The sequence below is a fragment of the Mustela putorius genome, unplaced genomic scaffold (genome assembly GCF_011764305.1).
Source record: "Mustela putorius furo isolate JIRA1106 unplaced genomic scaffold, ASM1176430v1.1 tig00000738_pilon_pilon_pilon, whole genome shotgun sequence".
Classification (NCBI taxonomy): Eukaryota; Metazoa; Chordata; class Mammalia; order Carnivora; family Mustelidae; genus Mustela; species Mustela putorius.
In genome coordinates this window covers 5,620,812-5,644,425 of record NW_025421463.1, presented here as the reverse complement: position 1 = coordinate 5,644,425, position 23,614 = coordinate 5,620,812, and the positions used below count along the sequence as shown (strand labels likewise).

The window sequence follows — 23,614 nt, the reverse complement described above, 5'->3', positions numbered from 1 at the left end:
CTGCGAGGGCCCCTTGCCACCTGAATGTAGGACGTTTGGGTTTCAGCCTTCCTGACAGCCCCTCTTCCGGAGCCACGGCCTCTGTCACGGCCACCCGGACCGGATGGGACCCTGTGCCGACCGGTTCCCACCTGCAGCCCCACAGGGTTCCACCGAGACGGGCAGCCCGGCCTCCCTGCCTTCCTGGCAGACCTCCCGCTCCTCCTCCTGCCTCAGCTTCTCTGTTACGTCCCATCCCGCCGGTCACCACGAGCTCTCAAACTGCCAGCGGACACTGTCGACGGTGGGCCTGTCACAGACTCACCCTTTTACCCTCAGGACAGGGACAGACTGGGAAAAGAAGTCGCTCGGCTCGCTGGTCTCAGGTCAGGTGCCCCTTTGCTGGTTCCCTTAATCTCTGGAGTTTGTGCTTTTCAAGCCGCGTGTTATTCTCACATTTGGCTTAATCTAGTGTGTTACTGTTTCTAGTTCCCTCCTTTCTGTTTGTTGTTGTTGTTGGTGGTGGTGGTTTTTGGAGAAATGGGGGTAGGGGGTATGGGTGGAACAGGACCCATTTAGGGTTAATTAAAATCAGCTCTTCCGGGGCGGTGGGGTGGCTGCTGTCTAGGATCCTTACACAGGGATGTGGAAGCAAAGCAAATATCCCATCTTTAGTGCCGGGCATAATGAGACTAATTACTAAGTTACATGACTAAGTGCCCCAGGCACATTTTTTTTTCAAAGAAGTATGAACATATTACTGTTAGATGTAACCAAATTCAAAACAGACTTTTTCCTTCAGTTCTTGTTGCTGTTTCTGGGTCGCTCTGCGTGGCTTTCAAGTGCACGTTGTCTAGTCCGGAGGCAGCGATCCGCAAGAGTAAGCGGAAGTTCACAGCTGCTAGGGAAACGGCCTCCGCTGAAATCGGCGTGTGTGGCTCCATGACATTTCCCAGCTTTTATCAAGTAAGAAAAAGAGAAATCGGGACAATCTTTCACCTCCAAACAGGCCCTTGACTCATTCTAGCTCTGCCCCAGCCTCCAAGGGCCAGCTGGGGAGTGTGGGTCCCAGGGGGCGGGGGAGGGGGGTTGACCAGCTGCAGAGCAGGATGTGAAGGGGGAGGGCCAGTGTGGAAGGCAGGGCCTCCAGCTGCCCCCAAAGCTGGGGACACACAGCCTGAACCTGCCATCTTCCTATCCCAGTCAGTGGTGACTCCGCCCAGCTGGCCGCCTTCACCTTGGATTGCGAGGCCGTGAGGCCCCACGGTGACACACGCAGACTCAACACTAAGACAGCCCAAGGCTCAAGGTGTGGCTGGGACCCTTGCTGTTTCCTGGGCAAGTTCCTTGCTGTGACCGTGGGCAAGCTCTTTAGCTCTCCTTAGCCTTTGTTTTCTTACATGCATCGTGACAATACTAGAACCTTCCAGGTAGGGTTGTTGGGAGAATTAAAACTGCTTAGACCATTGTTAGCACTCAATAAATGTCAACGATTATTAGTGTTATTAAGTTACTATTAATAATGAAAACAAACTAGAATTCCGGAGCTCATCCTTGATGCACTGCTCTCTCACGCCCTATTTTTAATTAATCAGCAAGCCCTAGAATGTCTACTTTCTGCATTTTGTTCCTGGTGTTCTATAAGAATGGTGCAGGACACAGTATAAGGGACAAGTTTTCAACTGTGGCGCAACAGAACACACAGACCACGGTATTTTCATAATGGAGTTTCACTGTTTGAATGGCTGCGAACGCCTGAAGCCGTAATTCTGCAGTAATTACCATATCTTTGAGAACTTTCTGCACCATCAGTGAGAAAACAGAATTTGAAATTACCAAACAAAATCATCTTGAAAAACCGAGTTTCTTCTGAGCCAATTTACTCTTTTCTAAGCCTGCTTGCTGATAAGAGGTGGCACATATATTGGGGCATAACAATAATATGCTTGGCCTCCTCAAATTACTTGTTCTGCAAGAAAGAAAAATCTCTCAATTCCACATATCTAAATCCTTTTATCACATCTCAGAATCCATTCTATTAAAAATGCAGTGAGACCTAGAAAAACAGTCGCCCGTAGGCGAGCACACGTTACTGACTCACCAGGCTGCTCTCAGGACTCCCCTTCTCTTCAGAAGGAAGGCACACAAAGACGACATTCCTCACACAGCCAGAGCAAACACTGTCACAACCACCCGATTTGTGGGGAAGATGAGTTGCCAAGGTCTCCAAAACAAAACAAAACAAAACAAAACAAAAAACCCCTAAAACCAAAAAACCCCTATCAAGTCTATTTTTATCAGTCTGTGAATGGATTTTGGTAACCCCCAAATTTCTAGGATGCTTCATTTCCAATATGATCCATTTCCTTGTCATCCAGTCCTTTTCTGTTACTCAGTCAGTTAATACTACGTAATACTTCATAACCATCATGGTGTCTCTGCGTGAAGGGAAACCAAGGTGCTCAAATCTCTGACCCAACAGCTTTGTCTGATCCTCAGGCTCACCTAGCTCCCTCCTGTTCCCAGCTTTTGTACATGCTGTTCTCTCTGCCTAGAAGATTATCTCTCTACTCTCTCTTTGCTTGACGAACTCCTGCTTATCCTTCAGGATTCATTTTGGAAGTCATTTTCTCCAGGAAGCATTCCCCGACCCTCCCCTAAATCAGAGCTGGCTATCCCTCTTTACCAGGCCCTCTCCACACTATCCGCTGCTTCCTAAACTCATAGCATTTACATATCACACTCTGCCCATGAAACGGCAGCTCTGAGGATGGGACTGCTCCCATCTTGTTCACCATTGTGTCCCCAATGTCTAGCAAATTGCCTACTCGTAATGAGTGCTTAATAAATCTAAAGGATGAACACATCAGTAACTTGACAATAGGTAAACTGTGATATTTTCATAACTGCCTTATAATAAGATCCTCATGTTTCAAATAATAAAATACTTAATAGCATTTAATGACGTATTTTTAATCTGAGATAATTACAAAGTCAATCAGAATATACCCGTTCTTAATTTAAGCCGAGTTTGTTCTATTCACTTAATGGAGTTGGCTAAATAGAAACTCAAATAAGTGCTTGTTAATTATACTAATTAAAAAATGGTTGAATTAAAATATAGGAGCTACGTAAAACTTAGTTAAAATCTGAAGTTACTATGGGCATGTAAAGTAGCTTCTCAAAGGGATAGCTTTTGTTGCCTTAGTTATTTGTAGGGTTTCTCTGAGTGAATTTCAAGATATCTGATGCAACACCTTTTGGTAATGGGGGAAGGGGAGGGAGGAGTGCTGTATCTCTGGAGCTTTGTTTCTTCTCAACTCTTAGCAACATACAACTAAGAAATTTTACAGCCAGTGAAAAAAGGAGCTACTGTATCCTGCTATCCCTTAAGAATCCATTTCTAGGTCTCCCAGATGTATGAAGAAAGCTAACAGAAGATGTCTTAAGATTTCATCCTTATTGTATGCTCTATGTTATTTCACAGAGAGGTTGACTTGCCCCATATGTTATTAGCGGCATCTACTTCAATAATCCTAGAACTTGTATTTCAGCTCAAGGGACTTCCTTAAATAAGCTTTCCTTGAACCCCTCACCAGGTCAAATCCTGTATTTCCTTTCCCAGAACCATCAGACTTTTACAGTTTGAATAACAAAACAAAACAATTTGATTAATCTATCAAATTCCTCCAGAACTCTAGAACTCAGTTCTCTGTGAGGGCAGGAATATCTTGGTTTTGCTTACCACCGAATCCCCAGGGCCCAGGAGAGTCTTGTGTGAAATAGGTACTTGAAACCAAACCAAACCAACAAACAAAAAAGACAAAAATAACAAAAACAAACCCAGAGACCTGATAAGTAAATGATCACAAATACCACTTTTCCCTAAGGGTATTAGCTGAGTTCAACAAACTCCAACTTTCCTTTTGGTGGTGATAGGAACAGAAATCACCTCACACAGGTGGGAAGTCTAAAAAGACATGCTCCTTACAACAAAGTGGAACCCACCGGCTATGCAATGAAAGTAAATTAGAAATGAACTATCCTTTATAAGAGGAGTTTAAGTCTGGGGCTTACCTGGGTATTCTAGAAAACTTCAAGCTATGGCCTTCATTTACCTAACCAGTATGGTGGTGCAATAGCACCAGGCACTTGGCAGAAGCAAAGACAAATTCTTGTATTAATCACACAAATGAATTTTCAAGTGTCACGACCAGCACATAGCCAAAGATAACCAGGCACACAAGGAAATTAACATCATGGGAAAAAATCAGCAGGGTAATAATAGAGAACAGAAACAGACACATAAAAACTTTAGATGTTAGAGTTATTACAGTACAAATGCTGAGAAGTTAAGAAATATACTTCTATACTTCTTCATGGTAGGAATTAGAATATTTTTTGAGCCAAAGGACCATGAAAATATTACATACCAATACCTGTGGTAAAATGGTAAAAACTACTTCAGAAAATAGCTTGGCAACTCCTCAAGAAGTTAAACATAAGAGTTACCATATGACCCAGAAATTCTACTCCTAGATATATACCCAAGAGAGTGGAAAACATATGTTCACACAAATATTCATAGCAGCATTATTCATAGTACCCAGAAGTGCAAACAATCCAAATGTCTCTCAGCTGATGAATAGATAAACAAAATGTGGTATATCTATACAATGCAATATTATTCAGGCTTAAAAAGGAAGGAAGAACTCATACATGCTACAACGTGACTGAACCCCCCTCCCCCAGAATTATGCTAAGTGAAAGAAACCAGGCACAAAAAGCCACATCTGGTTCCATTTATATGAAATATCCAGAATAGACAAATTCATGGAAAGTGAAAGTAGATTTTGAGGTATCCAGGGGCATGAAGGGGGGGAAAATGGGGAGTGTCTAATGCTAATGAGTACGGGGTATCTTTTTGTGGTGATGAAACTATTCTAGAATTAGATAGTAGTGATGGTCATGCAACTCTATGAATATACTAAAACCACTCAATTAGATGCCTTAAAAGGTAAACTTTATGGTCTGTGAATTATATCTCAATTTTTTATTTTTGTGGGTTGCAGTAAAGGGAAATTTTTAGCCTTAAATGCATATATTCTCAATGGTTTGCTGGTAAGAATTCTCTCTAATTTACTTATTATTCTTACTAGTAAGAATTCTATACTAGTTTGCTTAATATTCTTACTAGTAAAGTTATGCTTAAAAATACCTGCAAGAAACATGGACCTATGAAAAGTTTTTTAAAGGAAACTTTTAGAAGATTTTAAAAGAACCAAGTAGAATTCTAGAAATGAAAAGAAGAATAACTGAATTAAAAACTTAATGGGAAGATTTAGCAAAGATCAGATACAGGTGAAGAAAGAACTGATTAACTGGAAAGGTAGGTTGGAGAATAGTCACCCCGATTCATGTAGTAAGTTGTGTAGTATTCCGTGATGCAGTGTCAGGATATCTGAATCTTCCCTTCACATGGTTCAGCAGCACATGCATGTGACTATCTATTTACCTGTCTACATAATAAAGACAGAAACATGTTTAGTAAGAGAGGGAGATAAAGCAAACATAGTAACATGTTAACTATTAGTGAATCTTGATGGATATTTAGATTTCTCTCAACTGTTCTGTCCCCAAATTTAAAGACCAGCAAAAAGGTAGCATTTATAATAGCACAAAAATATCAAGCATGAAAGGATTAAGTCTTTAAAAAGAAATAGAAGCCCTCTGTGCAGGAGATTATGAGTTTACTGAAGAACACTAACAGAAGACATAAATGAACATAGAGATATACCATGCTCATGGACTGAAAGACTAAACATAAAATTTGTAAGAGAACACCCATAGAAACATACAGATATACCATGCTCCTAGATTAGAAGATTAAATTTGTAAAAAAAAAAAAAAATTTCCTCAATCAAAGAGTAAATTTAATGCAACTCTGATCAAAATCAAATAGGGCTTTGAATCACTGTATTGTACACCTGAAACCGATATTACACTGAATGTTAAGTAAGTGGAATTTAAAAAACTTAAAACAAATCTAATAGGATTTGGAAAGAACTTGGAAAGGTGCTTCTGAAATGCATATGGGAGAAGAAAGGGTCAAGAAGAGGAAACCACCCTGGGCTTCTAAACATTACACACTACTGCTTTGTTCAGAGGTAGCTCCTTCTCAGCCTCATTCATGGATTGCTCAACTTCTTGATGATCTTGTTAGAATGCCCCAAGGGCTCAGGCCTTCAAATTCTCTCCACTCTCATACTCACTCCTTTGGCAATTTTATCCAGTCTCATAGATTGAAATAACCACTCATTACTAACCCCTGCCTCCATTCCAATCTAGGTCTCTCTCTCAGACTCAAGTCTCACATCCAGTTGTCTACTTGCTATCTCCACTTGGGTTATGCAATCTGAGATTTAACCGATCTAGATCGAATGCCTCAACATTTGCCTTATCTGCAACCTTCCTCATTCCAGTTGATGGCAAATTCATCTTGAATTTCAATTGCTCAATCCAATACCTTGGGGTTTGGCTGTCACTCTCCTCTATCATATATTTAATCCAATGCATCAGCAAATCCCTAAACGAATCACTTTTGACATACCTTCACTATGCCTACCTTGGTTTGATCCACCATCAGCTCTTATCTGGGTAACTGCCATTGCCTTCTGATTGGCTTACCTGCCTCACCCCATGGCCTCCATCTCTCCCCCAAAGCCAACACGATCATTTAGAGCCCTAAGATCATTTTTCACCCTAAAATCTTGTCACAGTTTTTATTTCATAAAAGTCAAAATCTCTAACAATGGTCTTCTAGAACCTGTATCATCTGGCACTACTCCTTGCCCTTTCCTCCAGGACCTCAAATCTCCTACGTTCTTTCCTGTCCCCACTTCACACCAGCCACAGTGACTTCCTTGCCCCTCCGCAAATATGCCAAACCTCCACCCACATCACAGTCTTCCCACTAACAGTTCCACTGGCAGTTCCCTCTACTTCTTAACCCAGTTTGCACAGGGAAAATCAGTTTTGGCTTGGGAATGCACCCAGCATTAGGATATTTTTGAATGTCCCATATTTCTTCAAAATAATCAGGAATTATTTTAGCTTTTAGTTGGTAATTGTCGAAACTGAGTGATGGGTACACAGAGCCCTTGCACTGTCCTTTCAAATTAATATAAAACAGGAATAAAAGCATCTCTGGTGATTCTGGTGTGCAGCAGGGTTGAGAAGCACTGGTCTATGACCCCCAAACTAGATCATTTTCCCATAAATATAACAACTGAGACATTTCTACTTGAAAGGCTGTCAAATTAAAAAGATACATGTTAGATGAAAAATATTAAATTTATTTTCCAAATACAAGAAAAAAGTATGCATTTGAATTCACTTTGCAATATAAATTAACATAAAAACTCCTGGTCAGTGTCTTACTTGTCTCAGCTTAACCCCCAACCAACAGTGGCAGCCACAAGAAGGGAAAGATTGCTGGCCCTTGGTTTGGGGAATCTGAAACTTGGCACGAGACCATAGGAAACATCTATCCAGGCTGTGAAGGGCTTTGGACTGCCTGCTTATCCAAATGCTCTAGAACAGCCTTCTGTAGTTTGTCTTCCCACAACCTCCACTAATGTTTAACGTATCTTGAGGTAAAGTCCAAAGCGTGGAAGGATGAAATTCTCTTCAGCTTCAAAGGAACATTAGTTCATATCTAAATCTGATATTATCAAAGGTGATACCTTTTCTCTTTAAAAAAATAAACCAAATGAGTTTATTGGTTTGAAAGAGATTGGTTAATAAGCCTGACAAGGAAAAATCAAACCACCACCTTATAAGAATCTACAGGAGGTCATCCTAGTCTTTGGGAAGTGGAACCACATAAATTCTACCAAATATGGTTATGGAGCTTATTAGATGTGATCCGACGTCCCCTCAGAAGACTGGGGAAGCTGTGAAGATTTGCTTAGTTGTGGACTATTCCCACTCATGCTCACCAGATGGCTACTGATTACATGAAGTTCCCGTATCACCACGTTCAGGTCTTCGTGTAGTCTGACTACGGCATTTTTCACCTCTCCAAGGAGAGCTTTAATGGAATCGCTTCCCTCAGGCTCTTTTGGCAGGCCTTCAGTTGGCTGAAAACTCGGAAAGGACAGAGAGGTAAAGTGGTCTACATTTGCAGTGGGAAACTCTGCCCAATTATGGCCAGGAGCAGGACTTGCCTGCTTCCTGGCAGACTCAGAGTTATCTGGAAGACGTTGCAGTAGATTGAGGTTGTCATCTTCCTCTTCATCAGAAGACACTAGGCCCCTAGGAGCTAAGGGGTGACGCGCCCTGGCTCTCTTATCTTTACCCTTAAAAGAGGCAGAAGACTGCTGACGGGACAGAGTCCAGAAGGAAGGTCCAGCCAAAATCGGGTGAAAGAGATGAACAGACTTTTCTGGAGAGGCTGAGTCAGGAGGTGACAGAGATAAAGTAGAAAAGGAGGACGTTCCTTCAGAGGTGGTTGACACTGAAAGGTATAAATGGGAGAGAAAGATTATGCAATGTCCAAACGAGAGTAATAAATAATTTTACAATGTATAATCCTATGGGCAAGGTCTCAACATACACTCCTTAAAATGGTATATGTTAAATATTCATAATAAGCCTAAATAAACCCAAAGCAGGAAGTGGAGAAAATCCAAAGAGGTATCCTATACCACTACCGCCATGGAAATGAAGCTAACAAAGTACCAATATTCGCCTTGACTCTGAACTGTGCTGGACATATTTTTACACTACACTTAACAGAGAGCAGAAAAGTAAAGTATTACACCCTATTCTACTGACTGGTGGCATTTTAAATTGGCATTTAAAGTAGACAGTGTGAGAAAGCTGTAACTTAGATTCCTTCTTCTTTTTTTTTCTACAGAGAATATTATGGCAAAATGAACAACCAACTACAAGAACCCGAAAGCTATGAAACAAATTTCTTTCTCTAACTGCTCAAACACAGTCGAGATTAAACTCCAAACAACCTGAGATGTGAAACATTTGAGTCCATGTATATAATTTTTTTTCATCAAAAAATAATAAATAAAAAGCATTCTAAACCTGTTTTCCACAAAACTAAACATTTGATAACCATTTTAACTCCATTTCAGGCAAAATCATACTCTCTTCTTTTGCATTCATTCTACATCGTTATTTCCCAACCCGTGTTCTGAGGAACGCTGTGTTCCTTAAGATGTAAAAAGATGTTTGGTGAAAACAGGATTGTAAAGTCAGATAAGACTGGGTAATTGCACACTGTGCCTCCCTTGAGGAGTTTAATAATGAACATTAGCACATTGGAAGTTCTGAGAAATCTACAATAATTTATTCAAGGGGTTTCCAAACTTCCTTTGACACAGAACCGTTTCCTGTCTTGGAATACTTACTTACACTCATGCGTGCATTAGTGTACGAGTTCCAAAACTCGTACAAATCCAGTTCAAATTCCAGTTCCAACATCATTACAGCTAACTAGACTTGTTACTTTAGTAATAATTTAAAAAGCTGAGGTCAAAGAACAGGGAAATTAACACCGACCCCTTAACACACATGACTTATATATTATTTTATTTGCTTTACATATGCATGTCCCTTTAAACCAAATTGAATCTCCTGTAAAAAAAAAAAAAATGACTGGGGCAGGCGGCTTCTATTTTCTGCTTCAGAGCTCTCTGAGGCCCATCTCCAGCTTTTAGGAAAAATTCCAATCACAAGACATTGTGGGGGTGAAACGCGTCTTCTCAGCCGATGCGACAGCAGGGCAGGGAAAGGAAACCAGGAGCTTCATCGGCACATGGTCGAGGCCAGAGGAGCGCACGGAAGAATCTAGGTCAGCCTCATCCTGACGTCTGTCGTCGTCGTGCTGAAGAGACGGCATGATGGTGATGGGCGCCTCGACGCATTCGGAGTCACACCACCGCTCCGAGTGTGCTCTGTTTGGGCGACAGTTGTCCCCTAACATGGCCCTGCCCCTTTCTTCTGGGTTGGTTTCCATACCCGATGTCTCTTTCTTGGTGTCCCCTCATTTGGGGGTAGCCCATTGTCCGGCAGTTCACTGAGAAAGGATAACACAGGTGTGGCAGTCACGTGGGACGAGACGATGACAATAACTGGTTCACTTCCACCGGCTTTCTCTGGACGCTGGCGGTTCTCTGAGCGCCCGGAACATGCGGCAGCAGCACTCGGGAATTCGTCAGAAATGAGGTTCTTGGACCCAAGCCCCCTAAACGAAATAAAAAACTAGGGTCGTGCCCAGGAAGCCGCGCTCCAGCCGGCCTCCAGCTCTTTCTGATGCCTGCCCAAGTCGGAGAATCCGGGCTTTCTCCTCTCTGTCCACCTTTCTTTCCCGTTGGAGCTGCAACTGCTGCCTAACCGGCTTATCATTGTTTACAGTTTCGTAGCTTCGATTCACAGGCTCTTGCCCATAAAAAGCCACTTTATCTCTAATTGCCGAACACCAATTTACTTTTGTTTCCAAACACACCACAGCTGTAGCAGACACATGAAGCTCTCTTCAGGGCGCCTCCTGCCCATTGCGTTATCCTGCTCGGGCTCCCCCTCACTGCAGAAGGCTATGTGACTCTCCTGTTGACATTCGTCCTGTCCATACAGTGCAGCCACCAAAGCTGCAATGCAACAGAGACGCGGCGAGAACGGGCTGCCATTTAAAAATCTCCCTGTGTGATAGATGCATGCCAATTAATGTCGCACTTGCTTAAAGATAGCACCTATAAAATGATTCCAACTGCTCATGTGTTATCTTTAACTTTTTATACTTACAGAAAATATCAGACCCGTTGATTATTATATTGTAACTTTAAATTTCAGAAGCATTTAGAAGAACTGCCTTGCAAAAATATAATGACAAATGTGTTTCTAGAAACATTTCTAAACTCTCTCCAGCTGTAGTCGTAAATGTAAATTTTTCTGTTAGCGGCAGGTCCTTAGTCAACTAAACACTTCCAACTACTCACTGTAGAACAGAGGAAATTTTTATTTTTTGTCCAGTTCCTTCCTCTCAGTTTTCCTGACATATAATGACTGTCAAGTTAACTGTCCACATGAAATAAGACGTTCTGGTTTTGCTCGGTGATGTAAAAAGTACCATTTTACATAAGTGTCCATAGCAAAATTATTCGTAATAGCCAAAAAGTGGAAACAGCTCAAATATCCATTAACTGATGAATGGGTAAATACAACATGTTTATCTCTGCAGCAGGCTATCACTCAGCCACAAGAAAGAGGGAAGTACTGATTTATGTGACAACATGGATGAACTTTGAAAACACAGTGCAAAGGGAAAGAATCCAGACACAAAAGACACATATTGTATGATTCCATACCATGAGAGGTCCCGAGAAGGCGAAAAGAGAAAGTAGATTACTGGTTCCGGGGGAGTGCTAGGGGGAGGGAGGAATGGGGAGTGACTGGATGCAGGACTTCTTTGGGGTGATGAAAATGTTCTGGAATTAGTGGTGATGATTGAAAATTTCTGGCGATATACTAAAACCTACTAAATTGTACCCTTTAATAGAGCACATTTTCTGGTCCATGAATTAGAGCTCAGTTTTTAAAAACACAATATTTGAAAATTTACTTTAATGTCATTATTAAAAATAAACTATATGAAAGAAACAGATTTAGGAATAACATAAAATTTGAGAGAAATGCCAATGAGTCCGCCCCTAATCACTAATACTAAATTGTTATTGGGACGATTGGTTTATTGGATTAATGATGACTTCTCTTACTTATCTGTGAACTGTAAATTTGGTTTGTTGAATATAAAACACCAACTCCATGTGTCTTTTTGTCTGCAAGAAGGCAGGCAGGAGCTGTGCGGCTGGAGGAGTTGCTGGGGCCGAGTCTGGGGGCAGCGCCGCAGGTGCCGCCCGTACTTTCCTGCAGGTACGATTAGACTCGCTTCTACCCTCCACTCTGCCCGCTGCTTCTGAACCAGCCTGACCGGGAGCTCAGGGTCAGCTGAGCAAGTCTGCAGAGCAGTTTTCTACCATTTTCCCCATTTCTTTTTGGAAAATGTTCATTATTTTGGCTCTAAAGATTTCCACAAGCAAAAAGTTAAAGGGCGTGTGCATGTGTGTGTGTGTGTGTGTGTGTGTGTGTGTGTGATGTGTGGTTTCTTTCCTTAGCAAAGATGGACTGACAAACAGCTCTACCGAACAACCACTACTGACATCCAGGTACAAAAATGGGATCAATGAGACAGAAACAAAGGCTGGAGCCAGGGAGAACACTCACCGCTAACCCAGCACGAGAATGTATAGATTCGTTTCCTCCCCCCAAATTAGAAAGTCAAGTCCAGCGCAGGCTAACACGCTTCCCTGAACTGTGGCTCGTGAATATAATGATCTGACTTCCATGTACCTACTAGTTCCCTTTTTCTTCCAGTGTGCGTGACAAACGATCTAATGACCTAAAAGAATAGTTGGACCTACAGCTAAATAACTTAAAATTTAAACAGAGGAGGAGAAGGAATGGACTTTTCTAGGAACAGAGTTATTTAGCATCAAAAGGTCAAGGAAGTTGCTGCAGCAAATCATTCAGTGAAAGTATCAGAATGAAAATATTAACGTGTATTGGGCAGCTGCCTTGCACAGTCCCCCAATGGCTGAAATCCGCTACACTGTGAGTGCGGAAATCTTTTAAAATGTACCCAGCTCATTATCTCCAAAGAGTTTATACCACCAGGCCTGGACCCTTCATATATACAAATACTTCTTAGAACAGTAAAAATAGAAAAAACAGAAAACAGACGCTGTCTTTCTAGTCTCGGTCACTCTGCACCCACAGACACTAGCCATCAACCCTACCTCATCATTTCCTAAATTCCTCAACCACGAGCGCCTTCAGCGCTTTCTGGAATAGGCCATCACTTAGAACGGCCCTGCTCTGAAATCTTGCTTTCCAAGAGGACATTTTCTTGATTATTTCCAGCCCTCTTCTTCCTTTTAATGCATCTACACTTTGGCCTCATTGAGCCAGAAGATCCAAGGATCCGTGTACTTTCTCTCACTCCATCAACGCCCACCTGCCTCTCCGTTCTTGTCTTTCCATCACCTCCATTACCCCCATTCCTTCCCCCATTACCCCCACCACGTTTTTTCCGCTTTATCTGCTGCTAATTCCTAATCTAGGAGTCAGCAGACCTTTCCTATAAAGGACCAGACGGTAAATATTTTGGGCTTTATGAGACCTACAGCCTCTACTCCAACTAGTCAGCTCTGTTGTTGTAGCACAAAAGCAAACAGAGATTACATGTAAACCAATTGCTGTGGTTGTTCCAATAAAATCTCACTTACAAAAACACGGAGGGGCCTCATTTGGCCCCAAAGCTATGGTTTGCAAGCTCCAGTCCTAATCTTATTTCAATTCAAATATCTACCTTTTTTATTCCTACCCCGAGGCTGCTCAGCACTATTGGAGAAAAGGATCCGGCAAATTAGGACTCCTACAAATAACGGTGCCTGAATCAGGGTCTTATTGGCTCCTTCTTCCCTTCTCTGAAGTGGCTATTCTAAATCTTACCCGTCTTTTTACCGCAGTTCTACGACTCCAAACCCCTCTGTCTGGGCAGGTGACATCAGACAATAAGATACGAAGGCCATGACACATAATGTGTGGGGCAAAAAGCTCCACACATCTCAGTTATGAAAAACCACGAGCCCCTTCCCTCACATCTGATACATCCTTGCCCCTCCTTCGGTACAGGCCCTCGGGATGAGGTGAGTGTGTTCTATTCTGGGTTCTAGCCCGCCTGCTTGCCCCCGGCCGTGCCCCATCTCAGGCTAGTGCCCCCCCTTGTCTCCTGTCTCCCACTCGGTGGTTTCCTTCCCAGCGACAGCCCCTGCAACAGCCCCTGCGGGGCTCCCTGTCCCAGTTTCGCCCCCTCCATGACAATCCTCCACATTCTCTGACGCTAGTTTTTCTAGAACGCATATGAAAAGCCACTCACCAGGCTTAATACCTTTAAGTGACTTGCATTCTCTTCGAAATAAACTCCTTAACCTGGCCCCCACACCTCCTCTGTCCTGGCATATTTCTCCGGTGTTTGATTCTGTTATTTCTTCATGCACACTTTCCATTCCTGTCTTACTAGGCTGCTTTTAATTCACTTATTAAATACTGGGTACCTATTACGTACACGACACCGAGTTTGGTGCTGGGGATACAATAGTAAACAGGCAGACAGGGTCCCGTCCCTCAGGAAGGGCTACTCCACTCCGGTGGGGGGCGGGGGAGACAACAAACAATTCAATACATACATAATTAGACTACACTATAATTAGACTATACTATAATTATGTAGGTATTGAATTAGAATGTAATGAATTCGAATGAGCACACGCGCTAGGAGGATAATTACAGGTACTAAGACAACATATAGACAACATATAGAGGGAGAGGATTTGAAGTAATCGAGGGGGTCAGGACATCTTACACAAGTGCTCTTTGAGCGGAGGGTGAGCAGGAGCGAACTGGGGAAGGGGTAGATCAGAAGTGTTCCGGTCCGAGGGAACAGCAGCACAAAGGTGGCCAAGCCATTTGGTTTACTTGGCAAACAGAACACCAGGCTGCTGGGGGAGCAGCAGGTTATTTGATTTCTAGGAACGCAGGGAGAAGTCTGGGGTTCCAGTGGGGCGCAGAAGTCCTCATGTTGTCTGGCTGCTCTGTGGAGAAGGACTCGGAGCTCCCTAAAATCTCTTTGGTCAATCACAACATTACTCCTCGGCCTGGAATGCCCTTTCTGGAAGGATCAGAGTTTCCTCATTCCCAAGAATAAGCAAGGATCTCCTGGGGACTTTTGGGAGATAACCAGGATGGATCTGGAGGGTTAGGAGGGGGCTGAGGGCCTCGAGCTTGACAAGTGGAACTAAAAATACAGACGCTGGAGTAACAGCAAACTCTTTTGCTGGCACTCGACGCAGGCAGGTCACACGAGCAGTGGCTGGGCTGAGGCCGTGAGCCCCGGCAGTGGGACTCCAGGGCCCGAGCCGCTAACAGCTCCCCGATTCAGCCTCTCTTTACGCTGGGTCGGAACATATTCTCCGTCTCCATTTTAAAATCCAAACTACAATATGAAATTTTTCCCTTAAATAGTCATATGCATTTTCAAAATTAGAATAAAATTGAAGTTTATATTTACCCACATATTTATCATTTCCACTGCTCATCCTTGCCTCCCCCCTCCCCACGCACTGGGGTCTTCTCCTCCCTGTGTAGTTTAACGGTCAGTCAAGGATCCAGGCAGAGTTCACAGACAGAATGTGGGGTGGGGTTCACCCCTTCCGAGTTTTCTTCCCTGTTGGGATTTCCCGCAGAATTGCCCAGCTCCCCGGCCAGCATTGAGGTTCTCTTTTAATATTTCGTAGGACTGAAGTGTGCCCTCAGGGTCTTAATGTTGGCTAATGTATGTTTCCACTTTGGAGCGTGCATATCATTCTTCCCTTACAGATGTTAGTATTCTGATGAAATCCTCCATGTTTCCCTCTGTGCTCTTGGTCTTATTCACCCCAGTTATCCTAAAGTGCCTATCTTACAATGTCAGTACTAGCTTATCTGTGGGTCTGCTTCTGCTGTCTGTTTTTCTTCTGGATTCTGAGTGCCAAAAATCTTGTGCGAAAAATGACAGGAGCTCTTAGGAAAGGATTTCGCTGTCATCTAGAAGAGAGATGGGATACAAAGGAATGACTTTGCTCCAGCTGGAGCTGGGTTTCAGCATTTGTGAGGGCTGGTCTAGTTCTGGTTTGCGCTTCCCCCTGGAAGGTAGTTCTGGTGCTCATGGGGGAGCCTGTCAGAGGTCCCAGCTGAGAGCATGGAGTCCTTACTGGAGCTGCTATGGCATGGCTGATCCTGCGCTCCAGCCCGTCTCCTAGCCCCAGGAGAAAGCCAGAATCTCTTTTTAGCATGTTGGGCCCTAGAAGCTGCTTCCTGTTTAGTATCCTGGCACCACATCCAGAATGTGTGCAGCTTTAGCAGGAGGCAGATGTTTCTCAGGAGGAAGTTACGCAAAGACTTTTGGGCTTTCTCCTCTGGACTTCCTCTCCTCTGGAATAGTGACCCTGGAGTCCCTGCTACCAGGGAGGCCCTGAACTCCAAACCTGTCTCCCAAGGTCAGTGAGACCGTGGAGAGTCCAGGCCTCTGACTTTCCCTCAGTTTCTATGATCCTACTCTGCCAACAAGAAAATGATCCACAGTGGGAAAACTGAGGTGAATGTGGGACCAACTAAAAGTAAACTAGTTTCCTACTTCGTTCTCACCACTCTTGATGCCAAATGTGTGGGTTTTACACACAAGGATTTCTCTCATTCTCTGTATGTGACAAAGACATGTATAGGACACCTGGGTGTCCTACGATTTCACTCCACTCTGACATTACCCAGAGTTAGTGCAGACCCAGAGATTAAGGGCTCGATTCCTTAATCTCAAGACTCAAGTCTCAAGACTGCCCTGTGCTTTAGATGCCAATCAAAAGTCCACGTTTCCCATCTCTCTGACCTGCTGTCTGTAAGTTGACGGATCCCATGATCCCCTCCTTGGGTCTGATACTTCACTACAATGGCTCGTGGAACTTAGGAAAGTGCTTTACTTATTATTAGTGGTTTATTATAAAGAACACAACTCAGAACAGCCCATGGGAAGGATGAGCAGGGCAAGGTATCGGGAAGGGGCCCAGAGCTTCCTGTCTTCTCTGGGTGCACCACCCTCCCAGAAACTTCATGTGTTTGTCAACCAGGAAGCTGTCTAAACCCCACAGTCTGAGGCTTTTTATGGAGGTTCCATTATAGAGATATGACTGATCAAATCATTGGCCCTGGGTGAATAACACAACATCCCTAGTGGTCAGGGGCTGGGGAGAAAAGTTCCAACCCTCTCACCACCTGACTGGTTACCCTGGCAACCAGCACCCAACCTCCAAGTGTCACCTCAGCATAAACTCAGAAAGGGAAGGAAGGGGCTTACTACAAATAACAAAAATATAATTCTTCTCACCCCTATCACTCAGGAAATTCCAAGGGTTTTTGGAGCTCTGTGCCAGAAACCAGGGATGAAGACCAAATTCACATTACTCATTATATCAGAACATCACAGTCCTTTTCTGGAGGGTCCTAACCCATTCTGTGTTTTCTACCTTGGTTGTTACAGGGCTTCAGACCAGCTTTTAGTTTTCCAGCTTTAACCAGCATTGTCCATGGGAAGGTTAGAACAATACTATGTACTTCATTATAAACAGAAGCAAGTCTTCCTTGCTAACTGGCTTTAGAGAAACTCTCAGCTAATTTTCATAACTAAGTGTACTTGGTACACAGGCAATGGCCAAAAACTATTTTCAATGAACTTTTGGGGGTATTTGTGGAAGAGATGAAGTCAAAGTAACAACTTCCCAGTGGACAGCCATGCACCAAAACCATCACAGTCACTGTGACCAGTACGGCGTGGTAGGGAAGAGATTCTCCACCACTGTTTTGCAATCAGTACAGCCCTTTAAAAAAGGCCACACGTACACATGCACACACATATATTGTGTGTATACACAGCAATAGACATAATAACTAATTCTTTTTTATACAGTCTTTTAATAAATAACCTAAATGTCTAACAGGAAGCTATTATTTAATGTTAGTTCTTTCTAATTTGTTCGGCATTAGAATCGCTCAGAACCTGTACTTCAGCCAAGCACTTGGAGCCCCGAGTTGATGAAGTGCCTCTTGGATCTTTAATAAAAGGGATGTTTTCCCAACGAAGAAGTCCCTCACTCTGGCACGTACATTTTAATACCACTGGATGGGGAGAACCAAAAACAGGGCCAGAAAGCACAGAGAAGGAACAGATGAATGCTTCAAAAGAAGGATGTGTGTGTGTGTATGTGTGTACAGACTCACCCCATGTGGTCACAGACTTGAGGTTTTCCTCGTCCAACTGAATAACGCTGGATTGGGTTGGCTTCTGAAAGTCCTTACTGCTTAGAATCTCCTTCACTGGGTTAAAGGTTTTAAATGAGGGAGAGACGTAAAGTGTCTCTACAGAGGCCTGGTTGTAGAAAGTGGACTCTGACTTTGACACCCTTAAATTAGGGCTGATAAACTCCTCTTTATCCGGTGACTGAAATGACGGTAAGGTTGTCAACGTTTCAAAACTTTTTGCAACTGACTTCTTTTCTAGAGGCATTTGCAAAGGGTGTTCAGTTACAGTATTTGTAATGGTACTGTCCGATTTCTTGTCCAAACTCACATTTGTCTGCCAAGATGGGCTCTTTGCCGAGGGAGCAGGCACAGCATCTGTAAAATAACAAGTAAAAACTATGGTCAAAAAATACAGCGGAAAATATTCTATTCAAAGTCCATTGCAATTTTACTTTTTTATATTTTTTAAATTTTTATTTTTTTGAAGTAAACTACACCACACGTGGGGCTCAAACTCATGATCCTGGCTCAGGCTCCACTGACTGAGCCAGCCAGACGCTCCCAAATCTCTTGCAATTTTAATAAATCAGATTTTTTAATGCCATAACAGGATTCTCTATTTAGTTGTTTCTACTTTCTTACTATGTTTCTCTCGTGCCTATGAAAAGTATACCCCGGCGATTACTGATGTCTTAGTCATTTGGTGGCCGTTTCTCTCTCTCTCCTCACTAAAACACAAGACAAGGAAAGCTTCAAATAACTTGTCTTTAAATATTTCTCTCTTCACCCACTTATCTGTCTCTGAAACCACTATATTTTTAGTACCTTCAAACATTTGCCTTTTACAAGATAAACTAGAGAAAATATGCCACATCATACGGGTCTATCCCTATAGAACCTCCAGCTACCAAAAAAAAAAGAGAGTCTTTTCCTCTGTAACAGAAAAAAAATGTCTTCTTGGGGCACTTGGGTGGCTCAGTCAGTTAAGCGTTTGACCTCAGCTCAGGTCATGATCCCAGGATCCTGGGATGTAGCTCTGCATCGGACTCCTTAATCAGTGGGGAGGCTCCCTCTCTCTCTGCCCGCTGCTCCCCCTGCTTATTCTCTCTCTCTCACTGTCAAATAAATAAATAAAATATTATTTTTAAAAAGTCTTCTTGTCCCAGTGTCTATGCAGAGCCCATGAAAGAAAACCCAACTTTAGGTAGCAGCCTAATTTTAATAAACCCTTTGTCTACGCGGAGAGCAATCTTTTAGAGCCGCTGTGATGATTACCAAAATGTAAGTTCCATTTGGTCAGAATCCTTGTCCATTTCATTCATTCCTATCACCACAGTGTACCTAGACTATGACAAAGGACCTGGAATGTAACGGAGAAGTAATATCTATTATAAATAGAAAGAATTGAAAGGAACAGATATTTAAGGTGGGTCTGATACAGAAAGATCTATTCAATCTATAAATTATGAGCCTGGTCCAAATTTCTAGAGGCCAATTTTTATCAACACTCAGTGCTAGGGCTTTGCTCTCCAGAAGTTTTACCTGAAGCTGGATATGGAAGAAAAGAGAATTATTTTAAGACATAGGGTTGATGAAATGAGAGGCATAATGAGACGAGAGTGGGCAAAAGGAAGATGAAATCATCTGAAGCTCCCAGAAGAGAAGGTACAGGAACTGTGTAACCCATTGTCAATGGCTGACATCATCACCTCCCTCACAACGCATGTTTATCTGCTGTCACCATCACGGTCAGGCTTTGAGTTTTTAAAGAAAAACAAATTTCCTTTCACTCTAAAAACCTTCCTTCCCCACTTCATCCACCGTTGGAGGTCAGCCTGGGCAAAAGGGCTGCTGGGATGCCCCAGCACTGGACCTCACCGCCGCTGTCAGGCATTCTGTTTTTTCCAACCCTCTCAGCTGCAAGCTTTCTCATCTTTGCAGATTCAATTCGAGTTTCACATTCTCCTGCCCTAATCCTTTCCTTGCCCTATCCTGTTCTGGTCTTTCTTAACCAAGCCCTGGTCGGAGCCCTGTGACTCATCAATACATTTCATCTTGTCTCTCCCTGGTCTGGCCCCCACCCGAGAACAGGGCCCTGAAGAGACATTGGCAGGGGTCCTGTTTGTGCTCCTTAAAAGCACAGCCCCTAGGATGTGTTCAGTGAATGCCTGTTGAGGAAAAGAACAAATCAAAGCACAAGGATAAAAGAAAAAATAATAATAATCTTCCTTTTGCCCACTCTTATCTCATAAGGGGCTCCTACCTGGGTCATGATCTCAGAGTCCTGGGATGGAGCCCCACGTCATCAGGCTCTCCCTCTGCCCCTCCCCCCGGATCATTCTCCCTCTCTCTCTTTCTCTCAAATAAATAAATTTTAAAAATCTTTTAAAAAATACTAATATATGGGTGCCTGGGTGGCTCAGTGGGTTAAGCCTCTGCCTTCGGCTCAGGTCATGATCTCAGGGTCCTGGGATTGAGCCCCACATTGGGCTCTCTGCTCAGCAGGGAGCCTACTTCCCCCTCTCTCTCTACCTGCCTTTCTGCCTACTTGTAATCTCTGTCTGTCAAATAAATAAATAAAATAAAATCTTTTAAAAAATACTAATATATTCCTGGTAGAAAGCTAGATTTATGTTATTCTCAAGTACATGTGTACATCACCATATTTCCATAAAAGCATTCCTTGAAAGTTAATTATAGTCAAAAATTTCTCCATTGATTTCCATTTTACATTCGAGAAAAATGGGGGAAAAGCATTTTCTATTGTAACAGAATCATCTTAAAATTTAACAATATGTAAAGTAAAATAACTTAGAATGACTATGACTTTCTGATGGAAATATTCGTAATAACACTCAATCTAAATCTCAAAGCTAGGATATATAAGCTCATCTGTACAGCCATCGTTTTACTTTATTATTATTTTTTTAAGTAATCTCTATACCAGTGTGGGGCTCGAATTCATGACCCCGAGGTCAAGAGTAGCATGCTCTATCCACTGAGCCAACCAGGTGCCGCTGGCCATCATGTTAATGTTTAGTACAGAAACTTAAAATTACAAAAGAAAGAGTAATCTTAAAATTCAATGAGACAGGGTACCTGGGTGGCTCGGTAGGTTAAGCGTCTGACTTTTGAGTTTGGCTCAGGTCATGATCTCAGAGTTGTGAGGTCTAGCCCTGCCTGCATCAGGTTGGGTATAGAGTCTGCTTGGGATTCTCTCCCTCCGTCTGACTCCCAGCCCCTACCCTAGCCACTCATGCTTGGTTCTCTCTCTCTCTCTCTCAAAAAAAAAAAAAAAAATCAATGAGACAAACCAGACTGAAGTCTATCCACCCCCTTTCCTAATTGTCCAGGAAGAAAAGAACACAGTCTTCTGATTGTTTAGACTTTCTGTTTGTTTGCTTGTTTGTTTTAAGGATTTGATTTGTTTATTTGTCATAGAGGGAGAAAGCACAAGCAGGGAGAGTAGCAGGCAGAGGGAGAAACAGGCTCCCTGCTGAGCAAGAAGCCTAATGCGGAACTCAATCCTGGGACTCTGGAATCATGACCTGAACTGAGGGCAGATGCTTAACCAACTGAGCCACCCAGGTGTCCCTAGACTTTGTTTTTTAAACTGACAATCTTTTTTTTTTTTTTAAGGTTTTATTTATTAGAGACAGAAAAAACAAGCTGGAGGCAGAGAGAGGGGGAGAAGCAGACTCTTTGGTGAGCACGGAACCTGATGTGGGGCTTGGTCCCAAGACCCCGGGATCAGGGCCTGAGCTGAAGGCAGATGCTGCACCTAGTAAGCCACCAGGTGCCCCTAAACTGTAATCTTTTTAATGAACAAAACACTATGATCTAAAAGAAGAAAGCATGAAAACAATTCAAAAATCATGATTTTAAATGCAGAGTGGGTGGCAGAGGAAATGTTTCCTTAACTGGAAGGTGGAAGAGGCCTAAGAGTCCAGAGAAAGCGGCACAGGGTCTCCGACGCTTCCTTGCTCCACCCCTTCCGGGGCGACAAGCGCAGCCAATCCTCCGCAGTCCCGCCACTGCTTTAGTTGAACTTAATATTCACAAATCCTTCAAAAACTCCCTCTTGTTCCAGTGACAAAGTCTAAATTTCTTGGGCTTTAAAGGCCTTCCATTGCTGCTGCTTTGTTTTGTTTTGTTTTTCCTTTCCTTTTCTTTTTGGTTATAGTCACTTCAGAAAACGAACGGTACCTGCTGAGGCGGATACTGAGTGAAGAGAGTCTACCCCACCTGCATGGGCTCTACAACGTCTGGAGGATTAGGTGTGGGCATCAGCCCTACCACAGGGTTTGGTGAGCTGCTAAATGCCAAGTAGGAGGTGGCAGGCTTGGATCTTGCAAATGCTCTCCTGGCCAATGCTTCCAGTTTGGAAGGATTGCACCCCTGGAGAGCATGGCCCTAACAGCTTCATTCTTCATCAATGGACCCACTGAAAACCCTCCAACTTGATTTCCATTTATATACATATTATCTAGAAACCTCTGCTGCCTTTCAACTAATAATAACTTCGTTTTATTGTTTCTTTTTTTAAACTGAGCTACAGTTGACATATAACTGCACTAGTTTCAAGTGCACCACATAGTGATGTGATGCGTGTGTTGTAAAATGATCACCACACTCAATCTCCTTAACATCCACTACTGTTACAGCTTTTTCTTGTGATGAAATCTTAAGACTCTCTTAGCAACTTTCATATATACAACACAGCACTGTTAACCTCAGTCACCATGCTTTATATTACATCCCCACAACTTAACTTATGACTGGAAGTTTGTACCTTTTGATCACCTTCAGCCATTTCTTCTTTTCCCATTATTGTTATTCTATTGCTTGTTTTCTGTCGCTGCTCAACAGGAAACTAGCCTCCGGCCAGGTGCTCCCTTCCTCACTCACACACCCCACGTTCTTTCAGTTCCCTTTAGCCTCATGGCTCTTTATCTGTACTACCATCGCCGCCTCACCCGGTATGCCACCATGGAATGCCCTCCCCTTCCTTTATCTATTTTTAACCCTACCACCTTTCAAAGTCCATCTCAACTACTTCTGGAAACTACTTCGAATCACTCTACCAAATCCTTCCCTTCTCTGCATAGTAAATATTCATTTCTGTAAATTTTTTAATAAATTCATTTTTTCCACTAATTATATGCTCTATAGAGTCTATACAGCTCTGTTCGCTTTGGACTATATTAGACTCTGGAGCCATACCTAAGTGCAGGTCATTGTTTCTACTGTCATTGAACGTAAGATCATGGGTGGATTTTATATAGGTAGATAGGTAAAATATATATACATTCTTGCATATACATACGTATATACACACAAAAGTATATGTATGACAGGGGTGCCTGGGTGGCTCAGTGGGTTAAGCCTCTGCCTTTGGCTCAGGTCATGAACGTAGGGTCCTGGGATCGAGCCCCACATTGGGGTCTCTGCACAGCGGGGAGCCTGTTTCCCCCCTCTCTCTCTGCCTGCCTCTCTGCCTACTTGTGATCTCTCTCTCTGCCAAATAAGTAAATAAAATCTTTTTAAAAAAGTATATGTCTGACAAACAATAGAAATAACTAATAATACAAGTTACCAGTTCAATTTCATAATGTGTAAGAGATTGTAGTTTCTCAATAAGTGAGTGAACAAAAAAGAATATGTTTGTATA

The 23,614-nt window shown here is 42.9% G+C and overlaps 1 protein-coding gene across 3 annotated transcripts in view; it reads right to left on the bottom strand.

The window, feature by feature from the left end:
• Positions 1 to 7,237: 7,237 nt before the first annotated feature.
• The window catches only part of ENTHD1 (ENTH domain containing 1), a 99,429-nt gene continuing 83,052 nt past the window's right edge, over positions 7,238 to 23,614 (bottom strand). For 2 of the 3 annotated variants that reach the window (XM_004743298.3, XM_004743299.3), the window contains exons 6-7: positions 17,923 to 18,318; positions 7,239 to 8,497 (exon numbers count right to left, since the gene is read on the bottom strand). In XM_004743298.3, coding sequence (XP_004743355.1) covers positions 7,896 to 8,497; positions 17,923 to 18,318 — 998 coding nt within the window. In that variant the 3' untranslated portion in view covers positions 7,239 to 7,895. Of the gene's footprint in view, positions 8,498 to 17,922; positions 18,319 to 23,614 lie in introns of all 3 variants that reach the window. The other variant, XM_004743300.3, reaches the window with a different exon arrangement.